The following is a 20,300-nucleotide window of genomic DNA, read 5'->3' on the forward strand; positions in this document are numbered from 1 at the left end:
ACGCCGCCCCTGACCCTGTCCCGCCCCACAGACGCTGAAGGAGCAGAAGGACAGCCGGGCCGGCAAGGGCAGCAAAGGCGGCGGCGAGGTGGGTGCAGGCTGCTGGGGGGCAATGGGGGGCAATGGGGGGCAATGGGGGTGGCCGGTGCCCCACGGTGACACCCCCCCCACCCCACCCCGTTGCCCCATAGGGCCCCCTGGTGGTGACGGAGGAGCTGCACCTCATCACCTTCACGCTGGCGTACGCGTACTGCGGGCTGGAGCTGGAGCTGGAGGTGAGCGATGGGGCCGGAGGGGGGCCGGGGGGGGCCGGGGGTGCAGCCTGAGCCCTGCTCTCCCCGCAGACCTCCACGCTGCCCTTCGTCATCATCTCCAACAACAGCCAGCTCTCCAGCGCATGGGCCTCCATCCTCTGGTTCAACATGCTCAGCCCCGACCCTAAGGCAAGTGGGACCCCCCCCAGCATGGCCCTGGCCCCCTGTGCCTGGTGCAGGGCTCTGCCCCCCGTGCTCTGCCTCAGTGCATCTCCCTGGTCCCAGTCCTGGTCCCTATCCCTGTGCTCTGCCCCTGTCCCAGTCCCTGTTCCATGTCCCTGTACCCTATCCCTGTTCTCTGTCCCAGTCCCTATCCCCGTTCCCTATCCCTATTCTCTATCCCAGTCCCTATTCTCTGTCCCAGTCCCTCTCCCTGTTCCCTATTCCCTATCCCTATTCTCTCTCCTAGTCCTTATCCCTGTTCCCTATCCCTGTTCCCTCTTCCCCATTCCTATTCTCTCTCCCAGTTCTTATCCCTGTTCCCTGTCATTGTTCCTACCACTATTCCCTATCCTTATTCTCTAGCCCCATTCCTATTCTCCATCCCCATCCCTATTCCCTACCCCAGTCCCTATTCTCCATCCCCATCCCTATTCTCCACCCCAGTCCCTATTCTCCACCCCAGTCCCTATTCTCCATCCCCATCCCTATTCTCCATCCCCATCCCTATTCTCCATCCCCAGTCCCTATTCTCCATCCCCATCCCTATTCTCCATCCCCATCCCTATTCTCCATCCCCATCCCTATTCCCTACCCCAGTCCCTATTCTCCATCCCCATCCCTATTCTCCACCCCAGTCCCTATTCTCCATCCCCATCCCTCTTCTCCATCCCCATCCCTATTCTCCATCCCCAGTCCCTCTTCTCCATCCCCATCCCTATTCTCCACCCCAGTCCCTATTCTCCATCCCCATCCCTATTCTCCATCCCCATCCCTATTCTCCATCCCCATCCCTATTCTCCATCCCCATCCCTATTCTCCATCCCCAGTCCCTATTCTCCATCCCTATTCTCCATCCCCATCCCTCTCCTCCATCCCCAGTCCCTATTCTCCATCCCTATTCTCCACCCCAGTCCCTATTCTCCATCCCCATCCCTCTTCTCCATCCCCATCCCTATTCTCCATCCCCATCCCTATTCTCCATCCCCATCCCTATTCTCCACCCCAGTCCCTATTCTCCATCCCCATCCCTATTCTCCACCCCAGTCCCTATTCTCCATCCCCATCCCTATTCTCCATCCCCATCCCTATTCTCCATCCCCATCCCTATTCTCCACCCCAGTCCCTATTCTCCATCCCCATCCCTATTCTCCATCCCCATCCCTATTCTCCATCCCCATCCCTATTCTCCACCCCAGTCCCTATTCTCCATCCCCATCCCTATTCTCCACCCCAGTCCCTATTCTCCACCCCAGTCCCTATTCTCCATCCCCATCCCTATTCTCCACCCCAGTCCCTATTCTCCACCCCAGTCCCTATTCTCCATCCCCAGTCCCTATTCTCCATCCCCATCCCTATTCTCCATCCCCATCCCTATTCTCCACCCCAGTCCCTATTCTCCATCCCCATCCCTATTCTCCATCCCCATCCCTCTCCTCCATCCCCATCCCTCTCCTCCATCCCATTCCCCTCCCCGCTCCCTCTCCCCTCCCCATGCCACCGCTCCCGCCCCACAGGAGCCCCAGTTCCAGTTCTTCTCGGCCCCCCCCGCGGCGCCGTGGCCGCTGCTGGCGCAGGTGCTGAGCTGGCAGTTCCAGAGCGTGGCCGAGCGGGGCCTGGCCCGGGAGCACCTCCTCATGCTGGCCGAGAAGCTTTTCGGTACGGGGGGGCCGGGCCCCGACACCCCCCTCAGCCCTGCCCCCCACCCCTGCCCCCCTCACCCTGCGCTCCCCCCCCCAAGGCTCGAAGCCATCTCCAGAGAGCACCTTGAGCTGGACCAAGTTCTCCAAGGTGAGCCCCAATTGCCCCCCATAGCTCCCCCGTAGCCCCCCATTGCCCTCCATAGCCCCCCCATAGCCCCCTATGGCCCCCATAGCCCCCCATTGCCCTCCATAGTCCCCCCATTGCCTCTCATAGTCCCCCATAGCCCCAAAGCCCCCTATGGCCCCCATAGCCCCCCATTGCCCCCCATAGTCCCCCCATTGCCCCCCATAGTCCCCCATTGCCCCCCATAGTCCCCCATTGCCCCCCGTAGCCCCCTATGGCTCCCATAGCCCCCCATTGCCCCCCATAGCCCCCTATGGCCCCCATTGCCTCCCATTGCCCCCCATAGTCCCCCTATAACCCCTATAGCCCCCATAGCCCCCTATGGCCCCCATGGCCCCCCTGTTCCCTGCAGGATGGTGCCGCTGGCTTCTCCTTCTGGGCTTGGCTGGACGGGATCCTGGGGCTGCTCCAGGAGCACCTCAAGCAGCTCTGGAAGGATGGGTAAGGGGCTGGGGGGGGGGAATCAATGGGGGGGTCCCTGGGGGGTGCTGACGGGGCCTCCCCCAGGCTCATCCTGGGCTTCGTGAGCCGGAAGCAGGAGAAGAAGCTGCTGAAGGGGAAGAGGACGGGGACGTTCCTGATCCGGTTCAGTGAGAGCATCCTGGGGGGGGTCACCTGCACCTGGGTGGAGCATCCTGAGAGCGGTGAGTGCTCCCCCATAGCCCAGTAGTGGGTCCCCATAGGAACTATCCCCACATCCCAATAGTGGGTCCCCATATGGGCTACCCCCATATCCCAGTAGTGGGTCCCCATAGGAGCTATCCCCACATCCCAATAGTGGGTCCCCGTATGGACTACCCCCATATCCCAATAGTGGGTCCCCCATATCCCAGTGGTGGGTCCCCATAGGAGCTATCCCCATATCCCAGTAGTGGGTGCCTATATGGAATATCCCCATATCCCAGTAGTGGGTCCCCATACGGGATATCCCCACATCCTGGTAGTGGGTCCCCATACGGGCTATCCCTGTATCCCAATAGTGGGTCCCCATACAGGATATCCCCGTATCCCAATAGTGGGTCCCCATGCAGGCTATCCCCATATCCCAGTAGTGGGTCCCCATACAGGATATCCCTGTATCCCAATAGTGGATGCCCATACGGAATATCCCCATATCCCAATAGTGAGTCCCCATACAGGATATCCCCATATCCCAATAGTGGGTCCCCATACAGGATATCCCCGTATCCCAATAGTGGGTGCCCATACGGGATATCCCCATATCCCAATAGTGAGTCCCCATACGGGATATCCCCATATCCCAATAGTGGGTCCCCATACGGGATATCCCCATATCCCAGTAGTGGGTCCCCATACGGGATATCCCTGTATCCCAATAGTGGATGCCCATACAGGATATCCCTGTATCCCAATAGTGGGTCCCCATAGGGGCTATCCCCATATCCCAATAGTGGGTCCCCACACGGGTATCCCCATATCCCACAGCAACAGCCTCCTCCCCATAGGGCCCCCCGCGTTCCGCGCCGTGGTCCCCTACACTGCGGCCGAGCTGGTGTCCCTGGCGCTACCCGACATCATCCGTGACTACCAGCTGCTGGTGGAGGAGAACGTCCCCGAGAACCCGCTCCAGTTCCTGCACCCCAACATCCCCCGCGACGAAGCCTTCGGGCCCTACTACAGCAAGAGGGAGGAGGGTACGGCCCCGATGTGGGGTGGGACAACGTGGGGGGGGTGTTGAGGTGTTGAGGTCTGCAGCACACCCCCCCCCCCCCGACATCCCATTGTTGCCCGCAGGGAACCTGATGGAGCAGAAGAAGTACCTGAACCGGCGCCTCATCCGCGTGTCCTCCAGGTGGGGCAGGGCGATGCCACGTGGCAATGGGGGTCCCCCTGTGTCCCCCCCATAGCCTCAACCCTGCATCTCTTCCCATAGGCAGGCCAATGAGTCGTGGCAGACAGAAGAGGAGCTGGTGACAGCCACGGAAAACCTGGAGACGCTGAAGCTGCAGCCTGGCAGCTCCGGGGCGCAGCAGCCCAGGGAGCCAGGGATGCTGCAGGTCGTGCCTGAGAACCGGGGATCGGCGCAGCCCACGAGCCCAGGGACAGTGCAGGTGATGGCCACGAGCCCTGCGCTGCTGCAGCCACAGCCCCCAGGCCTGGAGCCATCGCAGCCGCTGCAGGTCGCATCAGGGGTCTTGGAGGTGCTGCAGCCGGGCATTGGGAGCATGGAGCCGCAGTTGGTGCTGCAGCTCATCCCCGAGGGCCAGGGGATGCTGCAGCCGGGACCGGGAGCTGTGGCGATGCTGCAAGTGGTGCCTAGAGGGCAGCCGGTGCCCGGGGATGCAGGGATGCTGCAGCCCGTGCCCGGGGACATGGGGATACCACAGCCAATGCTTGGGGATACAGGGATGCCACAACCAGTGCCTGGGGATGCGGGGATGCTGCAGCCGGTGCCCGGGGATGCGGGGATGCTGCAGCCGGTGCCTGGGGATGCGGGGATGCTGCAGCCGGTGCCTGGGGATGCGGGGATGCTGCAGCCGGTGCCTGGGGATGCAGGGATGCTGCAGCCGGTGCCCGGGGATGCGGGGATGCTGCAGCCGGTGCCCGGGGATGCGGGGATGCTGCAGCCGGTGCCTGGGGATGCAGGGATGCTGCAGCCGGTGCCCGGGGATGCGGGGATGCTGCAGCCGGTGCCCGGGGATGCGGGGATGCTGCAGCTGGTGTCAGGGGCTGTGGAGCCGCTGCTGGTCCCTGAGGAGCCGGGGCCGCTGCCACCGGAGCTGAGGGACCTGGAGCCGCTGCCCGGGAGCCTGGACATGCAGGAGCTCCTGCAGTCGCTCGCAGAGGGCTCGGGGACCCTGGAAGCGCTGGAAGCGGCGGAGCTGATGCCCAGCGCCCTGGAGGCCGCGGAGGGGCAGGGCCCGGGCCCGGGGCTGGAGGGTGAGTGCCGGGGCCGGAGGGGACAGGGGCGCCCCTTCGGCGCTGAGCTCCGGCCGCCCCCCGCAGGCAGCGCCGCGCTCCTGGATGCCCACGACCCGTTCCTGCCGCAGCCCGAGGACGCGGCGCTGCCCGCTGCCGTCGGGTCCCTCTTCAGCACCGACTTCCCCCCGCTCCACATCGATGCCAACGACTTCCAGTGACGCCCCCCCCCCCCCGGTAAATAAACCTCATCCTCTCTTCCTACCCGGGTTTGTGCCGCACGCACGGAGCCGCTCGCCTCCTTCAGCCCTTTATTCGCAACCCATAAATACCCGCGATAAATAGCGTCCAACAGCACATAAATAACCCCTCCGGAGGGGAATAAATAGTCGGGCCCCCCCCCCGGGCCTCAGCGGGGGCCGGCGCTGTGGGTGAAGACGCGGCTCATGATGGTGCTGAAGGACTGGAGGCGCTGGAGCGCCAGGCGCTGCAGCAGGGGCTGAGCCCAGGGCTCGCTGCGGGCCATGGGGCGCCGGGGCGGGCGGGCGGGCTCCTTCTGTGGGGACAGCGGCGTTAAGGGGCTGATGGGGTGCGGGGGCTCCCGGCGGGGGTCCCGGCCCCCATCCCCTCACCTGCACCAGCCCCAGCAGCTGCTCCAGGGCGGCCTCCAGCGGGGGCAGGCGCCGGGCGGTGAAGATGTCGGAGCTCAGCAGGTCCCGGTAGTGCTGCAGCCCCTGGAGGATGCGGTGCAGGCAGCGCTGCGGGGACAGGGGGGTGAGAGGGGACCCGCGCACATCCCCCGGCACCCCTGAGGGGCCCAAGTGCATCCCTCAGCATCCCTGGGAACCCCATCACCAATAGGAATCCAAACTGCACCCCTTGGACCCTCATGACCCATGGGAATCACAAGCACATCCCTCAGCATCCCCGGGAACCCCATCACCAATAGGAATCCAAACTGCACCCCTGGGACCCTCATGACCCATGGGAATCACAAGCACATCCCTCAGCATCCCTGGGAACCCCATCACCAATAGGAATCCAAACTGCACCCCTTGGACCCTCATGACCCATGGGAATCACAAGCACAGCCCTCAGCATCCCTGGGAACCCCATCACCAATAGGAATCCAAACTGCACCCCTTGGACCCTCATGACCCATGGGAATCACAAGCACAGCCCTCAGCATCCCTGGGAACCCGATCACCAATAGGAATCCCAAGTGCACCCCTGGGACCCCCAGAACCCATGGGAATCCCAACTGCATCCCTGGGACCCCCATCAACAGTGGGAATCCCAATTGCATCTCTCAGCACCTCTGGGACCCCTAGCACCCACGGGAACCCCAACTGCATCCCTCAGCATCCCTGGTACCCCCATTACCAATAGGAATCCCAAGTGCATCCCTGGAACTCCCAGCACCCATGGGAACCCCAATTGCATCTCTGAGCATCACTGGGACCCCCATCACCAATAGGAATCACAACTGCATCCCTGGCACCCTCAGGACCCACGGGAACCCCAAATGCATCCCTCAGCATCCCTGGGATCCCCGCGCACCTCTGGACCCCAGGCACAAACCCCAGCACCCATGGGACCCCCTCAGGCCCCCGTTGTCCCCCAGCACCCCATGCACCGTGTTGTTGGTGTCCAGATTGGAGGGGTCGCAGGCGTCGCTGCAGCGGATCCGGGGGGGCCAGTTCTTGGGGTCCTCCTCGCTCAGGTGCGTGTCCTCCTGGCAGCGGGGGGGGGTCAATGAGGTCCCCACGTCCCCCGGCACCCCCTGCCCCCCCCATCCGAGCCCCCCCCTCCGCGCTCACCAGGACTCCGTGGGGCTCTTTGAGGGTCGCCACCAGCCCCGACAGCTCCCGAGAGAGGCTCTTGCAGGCGGCCCAGTTGGGGCCGGGGACCGGGACCGGGGCCGGGGCCGGGGCCGCGGGCGCCGGCAGCAGCAGCAGCAGCGGGAGGCAGAGGCAGAGGCGTCGGAGCGGGTCCATGGCGGGTCGGTGCCGCCACCGGCGCCGCCACCGGGTTCTTATGGGGCGGCGGCAGGTGGGGAATCCCCGGGGCAGGTGGCACCCGCCCCCCGTTACTGCGAAATCGCCGCCTCCCCCGAAAGCAGAACCGATACCGGGCCGGGGTCCCCGGGCTGCGCCCCGCCGGGCCCGGCCCCGCGCCGGGATGGGACGGGACCGGACGGGCAGGAAAACCCAGGGCAGTTCCTGGCGGCTCCGCGGCGGCAGCGGCACGGGCGGGACCGGGGCCTCCCCCCCCACCCCGAGCGCACCGGGTGGGACGGGACCCCCGCAGTCCCGCATTGTCCCCTCCGCTGTCCCCCGCTACCTCCGTGATCGGCCGGGGCGGCCCCATCGCAGCAACAGCGGCTCCCGGGGCTTCCCCCGTCCTCGCCCCCCGCAGGCCCCGCAGCCCGGCCGGGTCGCGCTGCCCGCGGAGCCGCAATCGCGGCGGCCCCGACGGGGCGGCTCCGGGCGCTTCCTGCTCCCGCCCGGCGGGGCTGCCCCCGGCCTTCCCCGGGCACGGGGGCTCGCACCCGGCGCGCCTCAAGCGCGGGGAGCGGGGAGGCTCGGGAAGGGGCGGCCGGGGAGGGTGAACGGGGCGGGTGGCAGCATCACGGACCGGGTACGGTGCTTTGGCTTGGGGACCTCAGGGAACACGGTGGGGCACGGTAGGACATTGTAGGGCACGGTGGGGCACTGTGGGGCACGGTGGGGCACGGTAGGACACCGTAGGGCACGGTGGGGCATGGTAGGACACCGTGGGGAACGGTAGGACACCGTGGGGCACGGTGGGGCACGGTGGGGCACGGTAGGACACCGTGGGGCACGGTGGGGCACGGTAGGACACTGTGGGGCACGGTGGGGCACTGTGGGGCACGGTAGGACACTGTGGGGCACGGTGGGGCACTGTGGGGTGCGGTGGGACACGGTAGGACACTGTGGGGCACGGCAGGACACTGTAGGGCACGGTGGGGCACGGTAGGACACTGTGGAGCACGATAGGACACTGTGGGGCACGGTGGGGCACGGTGGGGCACTGTGGGGCACAGTGGGGCACGGTGGGGCACGGTAGGACACCGTGGGGGACGGTGGGGCACGGCGGGGCACAGTGGGGCACGGTGGGGCGCGGTGGGGCACAGTGGGGCGCGGTGGGGCACGGCGGGGCACAGTGGGGCACGGTGGGGCGCGGTGGGGCACGGCGGGGCACAGTGGGGCACGGTGGGGCGCGGTGGGGCACAGTGGGGCACGGTGGGGCACGGTGGGGCACGGTGGGGCACGGTGGGGAGCTGCGGATGTTCGGGAGCAGCGCAGGACATCGCGGAGCATCCGCGGACAGTCGGGGACTCCGCTACGTCCGGTGCCATCCTTTTTGTCCTCTCCGCCGCGCCGTCCCGCACACCACCGCTTAGTCCCGCCTCACTCAGGCGCTGATTGGCCAGCGCTCGCGCCTCTGCGTCGCCATTGGTCCTCCGGTCCCGGGCCGCCAGCCGGTGCACCGGGCAGGAGCGCGGGGGGCGCGGTTGCCATAGCGACGGCGGCGGCGCCGGCCCGGCCGTGGCTGCGCAGCGGGACGAGCCCGGGCCCAGCTCGGTAACGGCGGGCGCGGGGGGGTTGGGGAACGGCTCGGGGCCAGCGGGGACCCGCCCGGGGCTGCGGGTGCTGATAGCGGCCTGGGGCCGGTGCCGGCCCCGCCGAGATAACGGAGACAGGAGCGGAGCTGGCCCCGTGCCTCGCGGGGAGGGGGGGGGGGCGGTGAGGCGGGGCTTGGGGTGTCCGGTTCCCCGCGGGGGCGCTGCTGGGGCTGCCCCGGTGCTGCCGGTGCGGGTCCGGTGCTGCCGGTGTGGGTCCGGTGCTGCCCCGGTGCTGCCAGTGTGGGTCCAGTGCTGCCTGTGCTGCCAGTGTGGGTCCGGTGCTGTCCCAGTGCTGCCGGTGTGCGTCCAGTGCTGTCCTGGTGCTACCGGTGCGGGACCGGTGCTGCCGCGGTGCTGGTGGTGTGCGTCCAGTGCTGCCCCAGTGCTGCTGGTGTGGGTCCCGTGCTGTCCCGGTGCTGCCGGTGCTGGCGGTGTGCGTCCGGTGCTGTCCTGGTGCTACCGGTGTGGGTCCAGTGCTGCCCCGGTGCTGCCGGTGCGGGTCCCGTGCTGTCCCGGTGCTACTGGTGCGGCTCCCGTGCTTTCCTGGTGCTATTGGTGCGGGTCCGGTGCTGGCGGTGTGCATCCAGTGCTGTCCTGGTGCTACCGGTGTGGGTCCGGTGCTGTCCTGGTGCTACCGGTGTGGGTCCGGTGCTGCCGGTGCTGCCGGTGTGGGTCTGGTGCTGCCCCGGTGCTGGTCCCAGCCGGATGCCGGTGTTTCCCAGCCCCACGCAGTCCTCCCTCTGCTCCAAAGGTTTTCAGCATGAACTTCGAGGGGCTCAACCCCTCCCTCGCGGACTACGCTGCCCCCCTGCACCCGGCGCTGGACCCGGTCCTGGACCCACACCTCAACCCCAGCCTCCTGCCCAACGTGGAGCTGGATGCTGAGGGGGTCCCGCTGGAGGGGCTCCCGGTGCCGGAGTCCGTGCACCTCATGGAGGGCGTCTACAGCGAGCTGCACACGGCCGTGTCCGAAGTGGGGGTGCCCGTCTCCGTCTCCCACTTCGACCTCCACGAGGAGATGCTGTGGGTGGGGAACCACGGGGTAGGTGCCCATGGACCCCCACTGGGGGGACAGGACAAGGGGTGATGGGTGCAGAGTGGAGCAGGGGACGTTCAGCTTGGATCTAGAGAGGTTCTTCCCTGTGAGGGCGCTGGGGCGCTGGGGTGGGATGAACGGAGAAGGTTTGGATGCTCCCTCCCTGGCAGTGCTCACGGCCAGGTCGGAGCACCCTGCTCCAGTGGAAGGTGTCCCTGCCCATGGATCTGGATGGGCTTTAAGGTCCCTTCCAACCCAAAGCATTCCACAAGTCTATGAACCTGCCTGAAAGGGACAAACCCAAGTGGGTTTCCAAGGCCCACAGGGGCAGGAAGCGTCCCTCTTCCTGGAATTGAAAGCACCGTGTCCCATCTCGGAGGGGGGATCTCACCATTATCCCCGGTGCTTTCAGGGCCACGCCACCTCCTTCTTTGGCCCCACGCTGGAGAGGTATTCCTCCTTCCAAGTGAACAGCAGCGACGACATCCGCCAGATCCAGAGCCTGGAGAACGGCGTCCTCTTCCTCACCAAAACCAACCTCAAGTACATGTCCCGCGGCGGCCTCATCATCTTCGACTACCTGTAAGTGCCTCCTCCCATTGCGCCGTGCTGCGGGGGGGGGTCCCAGCCCCGCTGGGGGCAGCTTGGCTCTATGAGCAGTGCCCTTTCCGTGCAGCATGGAGGAGTCCGAGGACATGCACAGCCTCCTGCTGACCGACAGCAGCACCCTGCTCGTGGCCGGCCTGCAGAACCACGTCCTGGAGATAGACCTCAACACCGTGCAGGAGACGCAGAAGGTGCTGGGGGCTGCTCCCCGCCGTCGGGAGGTGCCGTGTGCCGGCCTTCAGCCCTGCTCAGCCCCTCTCTTGTGCCCCCTTCCCAGTACACGGTGGAGGTCCCCGGCATCACCATCATGAGGCAATCGAACCGCTTCTTCTTCTGCGGGCACACCTCAGGGAAGGTACCCGCAGCCCCAGCCTGACGCAGGGTCCCCTGGAGCCGGTGCTCGGGGAGCTGCCAGCACCCTCACCCTGCCCTGCCAGGTCTCCCTCCGGGACCTGCGCACCTTTGTGGTGGAGCACGAGTTCGACGCCTACTCGGGCAGCTTGTCCGACTTCGACGTCCACGGGAACCTGCTGGTGACGTGCGGCTTCTCCAGCCGGATGAACGGGCTGGCCTGCGACCGCTTCCTCAAGGTCTACGACCTGCGCATGATGAGGGCCACCACCCCCCTGCAGGTCCACATCGACCCCTTCTTCCTCCGCTTCATCCCCACCTACACCTCCCGCCTGGCCATCATCTCGCAGACAGGTCGGTGAGCGGGGCAGGTTCCCCCCAGGCCTCATGGTCGGGGGCAAATCCCAGTGGGATAGAGTTGGGATAGCATAGGGTGAACATGGGATAGCATAGGGTGAACATGGGATAGCATAGGGTGAACATGGGATAGAGTTGGGTGAACACGGGATAGAGTTGGGTGAACATGGAATAGAGTTGGGTGAACATGGGATAGAGTTGGGTGAACATGGAATAGAGTTGGGTGAACATGGAATAGAGTTGGGTGAGCATGGGATAGAGTTGGGTGAACATGGGATAGAGTTGGGTGAACACGGGATAGAGTTGGGTGAACATGGGATAGCATAGGGTGAACATCGGATAGCATAGGGTGAACATGGGATAGAGCTGGGTGAACATGGAATAGAGTTGGGTGAACACGGGATAGAGTTGGGTGAACATGGGATAGAGTTGGGTAAACATGGGATAGAGTTGGGTGAACATGGGATAGAGTTGGGTGAACATGGGATAGAGTTGGGGGAACATGGGATAGAGTTGAGTGAACATGGGATAGAGTTGGGTGAACATGGGATAGAGTTGTGTAAACATGGTTTAGAGTTGGGTGTGCACGGAATAGAGTTGGGTGAACATGGGGTAGAGTTGGGTGAACATGGGATAGAGTTGGGTGAACGTGGGATAGAGTTGGGTGAACACGGGACAGAGTTGGGTGAGCACAGGATAGAGTTGGGTAAACACGGAATAGAGTTGGGTGAACATGGGATAGCATAGGGTGAACATGGGATAGAGTTGGGTGAGCATGGGATGGAGTTGGGTGGGCATGGGACCGGGTTGGCTGAGCATGGGACAGGGTTGGCTGAGCATGGGATGGAGTTGGCTGAGCATGGGACGGGGTTGGCTGAGCATGGGACGGGGTTGGCTGAGCATGGGACGGGGTTGGCTGAGCATGGGACTGGGTTGGCTGAGCATGGGATGGGGTTGGCTGAGCATGGGACGGGGTTGGCTGAGCATGGGACGGGGTTGGCTGAGCATGGGACGGGATTGGCTGAGCATGGGACGGGATTGGCTGAGCATGGGACTGGGTTGGCTGAGCATGGGACGGGGTTGGCTGAGCATGGGACGGGGTTGGCTGAGCATGGGACTGGGTTGGCTGAGCATGGGACTGGGTTGGCTGAGCATGGGACTGGGTTGGCTGAGCATGGGACGGGGTTGGCTGAGCATGGGACGGGGTTGGCTGAGCATGGGACGGGGTTGGCTGAGCATGGGACTGGGCTGCCCACCCGGTTCCACAGCCCCATCAGCAAGAGGGGCTCGGTGTCCCCGCGTGTCCCCCGGTGCCACGTGGCTCCGTGTCCCCCCCATCACCCAGGGCAGTGCCAGTTCTGCGAGCCCACGGGCCTGGCCAACCCCGCTGACATCTTCCACGTCAACACCGTCGGCCCCCTCATCATGACCTTCGACGTCTCGGCCAGCAAGCAGGCGCTGGCCTTCGGCGACTCCGAGGGCTGCGTCCACCTCTGGGCCGACAGCCCCGACCTCACCTTCAACGCCTACTCCCGGGAGACCGACTTCGCCCTGCCCTGCCTCGTGGACTCGCTGCCCCACTTGGACTGGCACCAGGACCTCGTGCCGCTCTCGCTCATCCCCGTGCCGCTGACCAGTGACGCCCTGCTCTCCGACTGGCCTGCTGCCAACGCCGCCCCGGCCCCCCGGTAATGCCCGCTCTCTCCCAGCCCTGGGCAGCGGGGTTGCTCCTCCACGGGGCCGGCACTTCCCTTCCTCTTCATGTGCCTTGCGGCGTGCACGGCGCCCGTGGAGGGGCTTAGGGGGTGCTGACAGGGCAGGGCATGGCCCAAGCTCCATCTTCCCGGTGGGAAGGGATCTTGGCTCCGCTCTGAAGCTCTTGGGAGGGGGGTGAGGGCCTTGAATGGGGTTCTGAGGAAGCTGGGGCTGCCCCATCCCTGGCAGTGTTTGAGGAGCCGCCTGCTCTCGTGTGAGGTGTCCCTGCCCGTGGCAGGGCTTGGAGCTGGGTGGGCCTGTCCAACCCAGAGCGTTCCATGGTTCTGTGGTGGGGGCACCCTCATGGCCCTGGTGGTCCTGAGCCCTGCGGTGTTCTGCAGCCGAGCCCCCCCAGTGGACCCCGAGATCCTGCGCACCATGAAGAAAGTGGGGTTCATCGGCTACGCCCCCAACCCCAGGACCAAGCTCCGCAACCAGGTACCCCCAGAGGGGACCAGGGGGGTTCTGTGCTGGGGGAGGATGGAGCAAGCCCTCAGCGCAGCAGAGAGGTTGAAGGGAAGAGCTTTCCCTGAGCAGGATCAGTGCGTGAGGGCAGGGCTGGAGACTCCCCTTGGGCTGCAATCCCTGCTCGGGGGGTAACTCAGGTTCTGCTCTATGGGTAACTCAGTCACTGCTCTATGGGTAACTCACTCAATGGGTAACCATTGTGGCTCTGTGAGTAACTCAATGGGTGACTCAGTCACTGCTCTGTGGGTAGCTCATTCTGTGGGTAACTCAGTTGCAGCTCTAACCCTAACCCTAACCCTATGCATAACTCACTCTGTGGGTAACTTACTCTATGGGTAGCTCTATGGATAGCTAACTCTATGAGTAACTCAGTCACTGCTCTATGGGTAATTCACTGTGTGAGTAACTCACCTGCTGCTGCCTGGATAGCTCACTCTATGGGTAACTCACTCTATGGGTAAATTGCTATGTGGATAGCTCGCTGTGTGGATAACAACTCACTGTGTGGATAACAACTCACTGTGTGGATAACTCGCTGTGTGGATAACTCACTCACTGTGTGGATAACTCACTGTGTGGATAACTCACTCACTGTGTGGATAACTCACTGTGTGGATAACTCACTGTGTGGATAACTCACTGTGTGGTCAGAGGGCTCTGAGCTCTCCAGCGTGCAGGTTCCTGGCACGTCCCTCACCCTTGGGAAAGCACTGCTGAGCATCGGCCCTGCCCGCAGCGCCGCTGTGATTTCCCCCAGTGACAAGTCCCATTCCTTCACTCATTCCAGGAAGCAGGAAAGCCCACGCCGGGCTTCCCTTCGCCTTCAGCCTCCCTCCCTCCCGTTTCCCCCTCCCAGATTCCCTACCGCCTCAAAGAGACGGACACCGAGTTCGACAGCTTCAGCCAAGTGCCTGAGTCCCCCATCGGGCGGGAGGAGGAGCCACATCTCTACAGGGTGGCCAAGAAGTACAGGAAGGTTGTGCCTGGGGCAGGGAAGGGGCTGGATGGGAGCCCTCAGCCTGGGCTGCTTCCCGTGGGAAGTACCATATCCTCATGGGGAGCACCGTAACCCCATGGGGAACACCATATCCCCGTGGGGAGCACCACATCCCTGTGTGGAGCACCATATCCCCATAGGAAACACCATATCCCCATGGGGAGCACCACATCCCCATAGGAAGCACCATATCCCCATGGGAAGCACCATATCCCCATGGGAAGCACCACATCCCCATAGGAAGCACCATATCCCCATGGGGAACACCATATCCCCATAGGAAGCACCGTCTCCCCATGGGGAGCACCATATCCCCATAGGAAGCACCGTATCCCCATGGGGAGCACCATATCCCCATGGGAAGCACCGTGTCCCCATGGGAAGCGCCATATCCCCATGGGAAGCACCGTATCCCCATGGGGAACACCATATCCCCATAGGAAGCACCGTGTCCCCATGGGAAGCACCACATCCCCATGGGAGGCACCATATCCCCATGGGAAGCACCACATCCCCATAGGAAGCACCGTATCCCCATGGGGAGCGTCCCCAGGTGCCGTGGGAAGGTGTCTGCTGACCGCGTTGCGTCTCTCCTTAGGTCACCATCAAATACTCCAAGCTGGGGCTGGAAGACTTTGACTTCAAGCATTACAACAAGACCTTGTTTGCAGGCCTGGAGCCCCACATCCCCAACGCCTACTGCAACTGCATGATCCAGGTGGGGGCTGCCCCCCAGCCCTGCCCGCAGCGCGGCGGCTCCGGGCCCTGCTTTGACTCTTCCCCCCCTGCAGGTGCTGTATTTCCTGGAGCCGGTGCGGTGCCTGGTCCAGAACCACCTGTGCCAGAAGGAATTCTGCCTGGGCTGTGAGCTGGGCTTGCTCTTCCACATGCTGGACCTGTCCCGAGGAGACCCCTGCCAGGTGCGTGGGGAGGCTCAGCTCTGTCCCACAGCGCCACGAGCCGGGTGGTGGCCTCAGGCCCCATGGACGCTCCTACCCCTTGACCTCAGGGATGGGCAGCTCCTGCTCCATCCCATAGGGAAGCAACTTCCTGCGGGCTTTCCGCACCATCCCGGAGGCCTCGGCGCTGGGGCTCATCTTGGCCGACTCGGATGAGGCCACCGGGAAGGTGAACCTGGGCCGGCTGATCCAGAGCTGGAACCGCTTCATCCTCACCCAGCTGCACCAGGAAACCCAGGAGCAGGAGGGACCTCAGGCCTACCGGGGGGCTGGCACCACGTAAGTCCCCGTGGGGACGGGCAGGAACCAAAGCAGGCTCCCGAGGGCTCAGCCGTAGCTGGGGAAGGAGCTTGCTTGCCCTGAGGGAACACAGGGAGCCGCAGCCCGCTCTGGTCCTGCACCCGGGATGCTGGCTCCGTAGGGATCGTTGGCATCCCGCTGAGCCCGGTGCTCTGTGCTCCTGCAGCCCCTTTGGCTCCTCGGGGGGCTCGGTCATCGGGCAGCTCTTCAGCTGCGAGATGGAGAACTGCAGCATGTGCCGCTGCGGCAAGGAGACGGTGCGGGTGTCCTCCACGCTGCTCTTCACCCTCTCCTACCCCGACAGCACCGGTAACGCACGGGGCAGGGGGGGGTCACGCTGCCCGGGCGCTGGGAAGGGTTGGTTATCCCTAGGGATGAGGTCCCGGGGAGGAGGAGCCCGTGGCAGCCCCATAGGTGATGGGGCTGTGCCCAGAGGAGCTTTTGGTTGCTGGAAAGCAGCTTTGGGGCTTGACCTTCTCAATGGCGGGGGAAGCCCCGAGGACTCCCCCAGGGCAGGGTTTGGGTGCTGGGAGCTGATGGGGACCTTTCCCCCTTCAGAGAAGGCGGTCAAGGACTACGAGTTTGCGCAGGTCCTGAAGCGCAGCATCTGCCTGGAGCAGAACACCCAGGCCTGGTGTGAGAACTGCGAGAAGTACCAGCCCACGGTGAGCTCCCGGCACCCCAGGGGCTGTGGGGTGAGGGTGGGGCCACCCCACGGGCGGCGGGGAGAGGCTGGGAGCACCCCATGGGTGGTGGGGAGAGGCTGGGAGCACCCCATGGGTGGTGGGGAGAGGCTGGGAGCACCCCATGGGCGGTGGGGAGAGGCTGGGAGCACCCCATGGGATGTGGGGAGAGGCTGGGAGCACCCCATGGGATGTGGGGAGAGGCTGGGAGCACCCCATGGGCGGTGGGGAGAGGCTGGGAGCACCCCATGGGATGTGGGGAGAGGCTGGGAGCACCCCATGGGCGGTGGGGAGAGGCTGGGAGCACCCCATGGGTGGTGGGGAGATGCTGGGAGCACCCCATGGGTGGTGGGGAGAGGCTGGGAGCACCCCATGGGTGGTGGGGAGAGGCTGGGAGCACCCCATGGGATGTGGGGAGAGGCTGGGAGCACCCCATGGGTGGTGGGGAGAGGCTGGGAGCACCCCATGGGTGGTGGGGAGAGGCTGGGAGCACCCCATGGGTGGTGGGGAGAGGCTGGGAGCACCCCATGGGATGTGGGGAGAGGCTGGGAGCACCCCATGGGATGTGGGGAGAGGCTGGGAGCACCCCATGGGTCTCCATTGGGGAACATCCTGGGGGGCTGCTGGAGGTTGGGGTCCTGCACGCTGCGGGGTAGGTCCTGGGCTGGGGGAGCCCTGGGATGTGGCCACAGCTCCCAAAGGGAAGGATCCTTGTTCCCTGCAGCACCTCCAGCCCCCAGGGCACAGCCAGGCAGGGGGGGAAGCTCTAGAGCAGGGAGGAGGCAGCGTGCACCCAACCCACGCTGAGCTCCATGGCCTTGGGTGCTCCCCACCCCGTGTCCCGCTCTCTGCCCAGGTCCAGACACGGAACATCCGCTGCCTTCCCGACGTCCTGGTCATCAACTGCGAGGTGAACAGCTCCAAGGAGGCCGACTTCTGGAGGACGCAGGCTGAGGTGGGCGCTGGGGCTCCCACCGGGCACCCATGGGTGCCTGCGTGGCCAGGCCTGGGTGCTGCTCCCGCTCTGGGCTCCGTTGGTCCCAAGGGATGTGCTGGGCTGTCCCCTCTCTGCGTCCCCATGCTGATGCCTGTGTTCCATTGCCAGTTCGCCTTCCAGAGAGCCCTGATGAAGAGAGGAGGCTTTGAGATCCCCAAAGGCAAAGAGCTCTCCCTTGGGGAGTGGTAGGTGCCTGTGCCTGGGCTCTGCCCCACACCGGCGGTGCCTTCTGTGGGTCCCAGAGAGCACGGGGCCACCTCTGGGGCTGCAGCTCCTCAGTGGTGCTCAGAGAGTGACCCTGGAACGTTCCCTTGGGATACCCTTGGGCCCAGGAGCATCCATTGGCCTTTCCCAGCTCCTGCTCCATAGGGAAGCAGCGCGGCTCTGGCTTCCCTGTCCTGTGGCCGGGTGGGATCCTGCCTGACATCCCAGGACTCCTCCAGCTCGGGTTTTCCACGTTCCTCCGTGCAGGAAGGAGCTGGGGAGCCCCGAGCCGGGGCAGCCGTATCCTTCCGTGGAGGAGCTGAAGAACGTTTGGATCCCGCACGCCATCAAGATGAGGCTGACCAAGAGCAAGGAGCTCGATGTCTGCAACTGGAGCGAGAACGAGGAGGTAAAGGCTGAGCAGCTCCCTCGGGGGCTCCGTGCTCGCCTCCGTGTGGGGCTGTGGGGCAGAGGCCTCGGGGGAGCGTGGAAAGCATGGAGCTCAACCCCGCAGCTGAGCCCCACCGAGGACCCCGAGTCGGTTTATGTCTATGACCTGATGGCCACCGTGGTGCACATCCTGGATTCCCGCACCGGGGGCAGCCTGGTGGGACACATCAAAGTGGGAGAGACCTATCACCAAAGGAAGGAGGTGAGGGGCATGGGTGCTGCTGGGGGTGCTGCTGGCCTCCTGCTGCAGGATCAGCTCCGGAGCCGCTCCCGGGTGCCTCAGTGCGGAGCCCCGGGGCTGCTGAGGCACGTCCGGTGCAGGGAAGGGCGGAAGGAAAACGCTTCCCACTCTTCCCCACGTTGGTTCCTCCTCTCGCGGGCACCCTGCCCGCTTCTCCTTGTCCCCCCAGGTAGGGGCTGGGCCATCACCTCCCTTCCCCAGGCCAGGGCTGCTCTGGTGCCCGAGCCAGGAATTCCCAGTGTGTGTCAAGGCTGCATCCCTGCCTCTTCCGCCTTGCGTCTCGGTGGAGTTTTGCCTTGGAGTCAGGCAGAGGCTCTGCCTGCCCAGCCCCGGGGCTCCATGTGCGGGCTGCCAGCCCCGGGGCGGGCAGGGATTTCCCCTGGGTGTCCCAGGAAGGGTGGGAGTTCCCACATGGCACCCTCACGTCCCTCTTTCCCTGGTAACGGGGCCGCGGAGTCATTGCCTTTGCCTTGCTGGGGGGGCCCCCTAAGGCAGCGCCCGTGCTCTGCCCGCAGGGCGTCACGCACCAGCAGTGGTACCTCTTCAACGACTTCCTCATCGAGCCCGTGGACAAGGTGAGCGTGTGTGGGGTGAGGCGGTGGCTGTGGGTCCCCACGGGGGGCAGCTCCCAGCCCCACACCCTGTCCCGTGCCCGCAGTGCGAGGCGGTGCAGTTCGACATGAGCTGGAAGGTCCCGGCCATCCTCTACTATGCCCGGCGGAACCTCAACGCCAAATACAACCTCGTCAGTGAGTGCCCGGGCTGGAAGCGGCCGCGGCGGCAGCGCCTCTGCCCCCCGGGCCTCACCCCCCTTCCCCTTGCAGTCAAGAACCCCATCGAGGCCAGCGTGCTGCTGGCGGAGGCCTCGCTGGCTCGCAAGCAGCGCAAGTGCCACGCCACCTTCATCCCCCTCATGCTGAGCGAGATGCCGCAGGCAGGGGACCTGGTGGGGCTGGATGCCGAGTTCGTCACCTTGAACGAGGTGGGGTCCCTGCCCCGTGCTGGGGAGGGGGTGCAGGGACGCAGGGGCAGCCCCGAAAGGGGGTGGCACCGAGGTCTCCTCTCGCCCCGTGGCAGGAGGAGGCCGAGCTGCGCAGCGATGGGACCAAATCCACCATCAAGCCCAGCCAGATGTCGGTGGCCAGGATCACGTGCGTGCGCGGGCAGGGCCCCAACGAGGGCGTCCCCTTCATCGACGACTACATCTCCACACAGGAGCAGGTAAAGGGGGGCCCTGCCTGGTTCCCCCCCAAGGACGTGGACCCGTTCTGCGTCTCCCATGGGGTCACAGGAGGGACCAGGTCCATGGAGGGGCACCCACGATGATGCCAGCACCCACCTTGGGATGCAGGCAGGGCAAGTGGGGAGGGGGCAGCCCCCACAGTGGGCACTGCTCTCTGCAGGTGGTGGATTACCTGACCCAGTACTCGGGGATCAAGCCGGGAGACCTGGATGCCAAGATCTCCTCCAAGCACCTCACCACCCTCAAATCCACCTACCTGAAGCTGCGCTTCCTCATCGACGTGGGGGTCAAGTTTGTGGGGCACGGGCTGCAGAAGGACTTCCGTGTCATCAACCTCATGGTGACAGCGGGCACAGGGTGGGGGGGGGGGCTCGGTGTGGGGCTTGGAGCCTGGTGGCAGGGCCAGGGCTCCCCCTGCCCCGCAGTGCTGGCAGCAGCACCCCCTCTGCTCCATAGGTGCCCAAGGACCAGGTCATCGACACCGTTTACCTGTTCCACATCCCCAGGAAGAGGATGATCTCCCTGCGCTTCCTCGCCTGGTATTTCCTTGGTCAGTGCTTCAGTGTTGGATGCGGGATGAGGGGCACATCCCTGACCCCATCCCTAACAACATCCTTAACCCCATCCCTGACCCCATCCCTGACCCCATCCCTGACCCCATCCCTGGCCCCATCCCAAACCCCCTCCCTAACCCCATCCCTAACCCCATCCCTGACCCCATCCCTAACCCCATCCCAAACCCCATCCCTAACCCCATCCCAAACCCCCTCCCTAACCCCATCCCTAACCCCCTCCCTAACCCCATCCCAAACCCCCTCCCTAAC

General features: G+C 64.9%; 3 protein-coding genes across 4 annotated transcripts; 2 read left to right on the forward strand and 1 right to left on the reverse strand.

The window, feature by feature from the left end:
• Nucleotides 1-25: 25 nt before the first annotated feature.
• On the forward strand, nt 26-5,522 carry LOC134157357 (signal transducer and activator of transcription 2-like; the record flags this gene model as incomplete). Its single annotated transcript, XM_062606208.1, has 10 exons — nt 26-88; nt 192-275; nt 345-443; nt 1,994-2,132; nt 2,215-2,264; nt 2,653-2,741; nt 2,808-2,944; nt 3,767-3,955; nt 4,056-4,113; nt 4,195-5,522. Coding segments are annotated over 10 exons (2,115 nt in total), but the record flags the coding sequence as incomplete, so codon positions are not given.
• Nucleotides 5,479-7,909, reverse strand: IL23A (interleukin 23 subunit alpha). Of its 2 annotated transcripts, none has more exons than XM_062606205.1 (4): nt 7,001-7,909; nt 6,817-6,915; nt 5,813-5,938; nt 5,479-5,733 (listed from the first exon to the last, which is right to left on the reverse strand). In XM_062606205.1, the coding sequence occupies exons 1-4, from the start codon at nt 7,496-7,498 to the stop codon at nt 5,590-5,592; spliced, it is 867 nt and encodes a 288-aa protein (XP_062462189.1). In that variant the 5' UTR covers nt 7,499-7,909; the 3' UTR covers nt 5,479-5,589. The 2 variants fall into 2 exon arrangements, with proteins under 2 accessions (XP_062462189.1, XP_062462188.1); XM_062606204.1 differs by having other exon boundaries at nt 5,479-5,736.
• A 749-nt stretch (nt 7,910-8,658) lies between these two features.
• On the forward strand, nt 8,659-20,154 carry PAN2 (poly(A) specific ribonuclease subunit PAN2; the record flags this gene model as incomplete). Its single annotated transcript, XM_062606206.1, has 24 exons — nt 8,659-8,788; nt 9,581-9,871; nt 10,278-10,447; nt 10,542-10,662; nt 10,749-10,826; nt 10,909-11,176; nt 12,525-12,867; nt 13,276-13,372; nt 14,259-14,378; nt 14,998-15,117; nt 15,191-15,319; nt 15,438-15,637; nt 15,825-15,967; nt 16,217-16,323; nt 17,198-17,296; nt 17,447-17,523; nt 17,810-17,951; nt 18,057-18,194; nt 18,749-18,808; nt 18,892-18,982; nt 19,058-19,215; nt 19,311-19,454; nt 19,637-19,816; nt 19,933-20,154. Coding segments are annotated over exons 2-24 (3,489 nt in total), but the record flags the coding sequence as incomplete, so codon positions are not given.
• Nucleotides 20,155-20,300: the final 146 nt, after the last annotated feature.

This window comes from Pezoporus occidentalis, unplaced genomic scaffold, assembly GCF_034315485.1.
Source record: "Pezoporus occidentalis ecotype Australia unplaced genomic scaffold, CSIRO_AGI_Poc_V1 ctg946, whole genome shotgun sequence".
Taxonomy (NCBI): domain Eukaryota; kingdom Metazoa; phylum Chordata; class Aves; order Psittaciformes; family Psittacidae; genus Pezoporus; species Pezoporus occidentalis.

Bases quoted from the DNA above. Each gene is read 5' to 3' on its own strand.
- IL23A (XM_062606204.1), bottom strand. From the start codon at position 7,498: ATGCGGGACTGCGGGGGTCCCGTCCCACCCGGTGCGCTCGGGGTGGGG. The intron at 6,916-7,000 runs GTGAGCGCGGAG...CCCCGCTGCCAG, and splicing joins AAGAGCCCCACGGAGTCCTG to GAGGACACGCACCTGAGCGA. The intron at 5,737-5,812 runs GTGAGGGGATGG...CTGTCCCCACAG, and splicing joins AGCTGCTGGGGCTGGTGCAG to AAGGAGCCCGCCCGCCCGCC.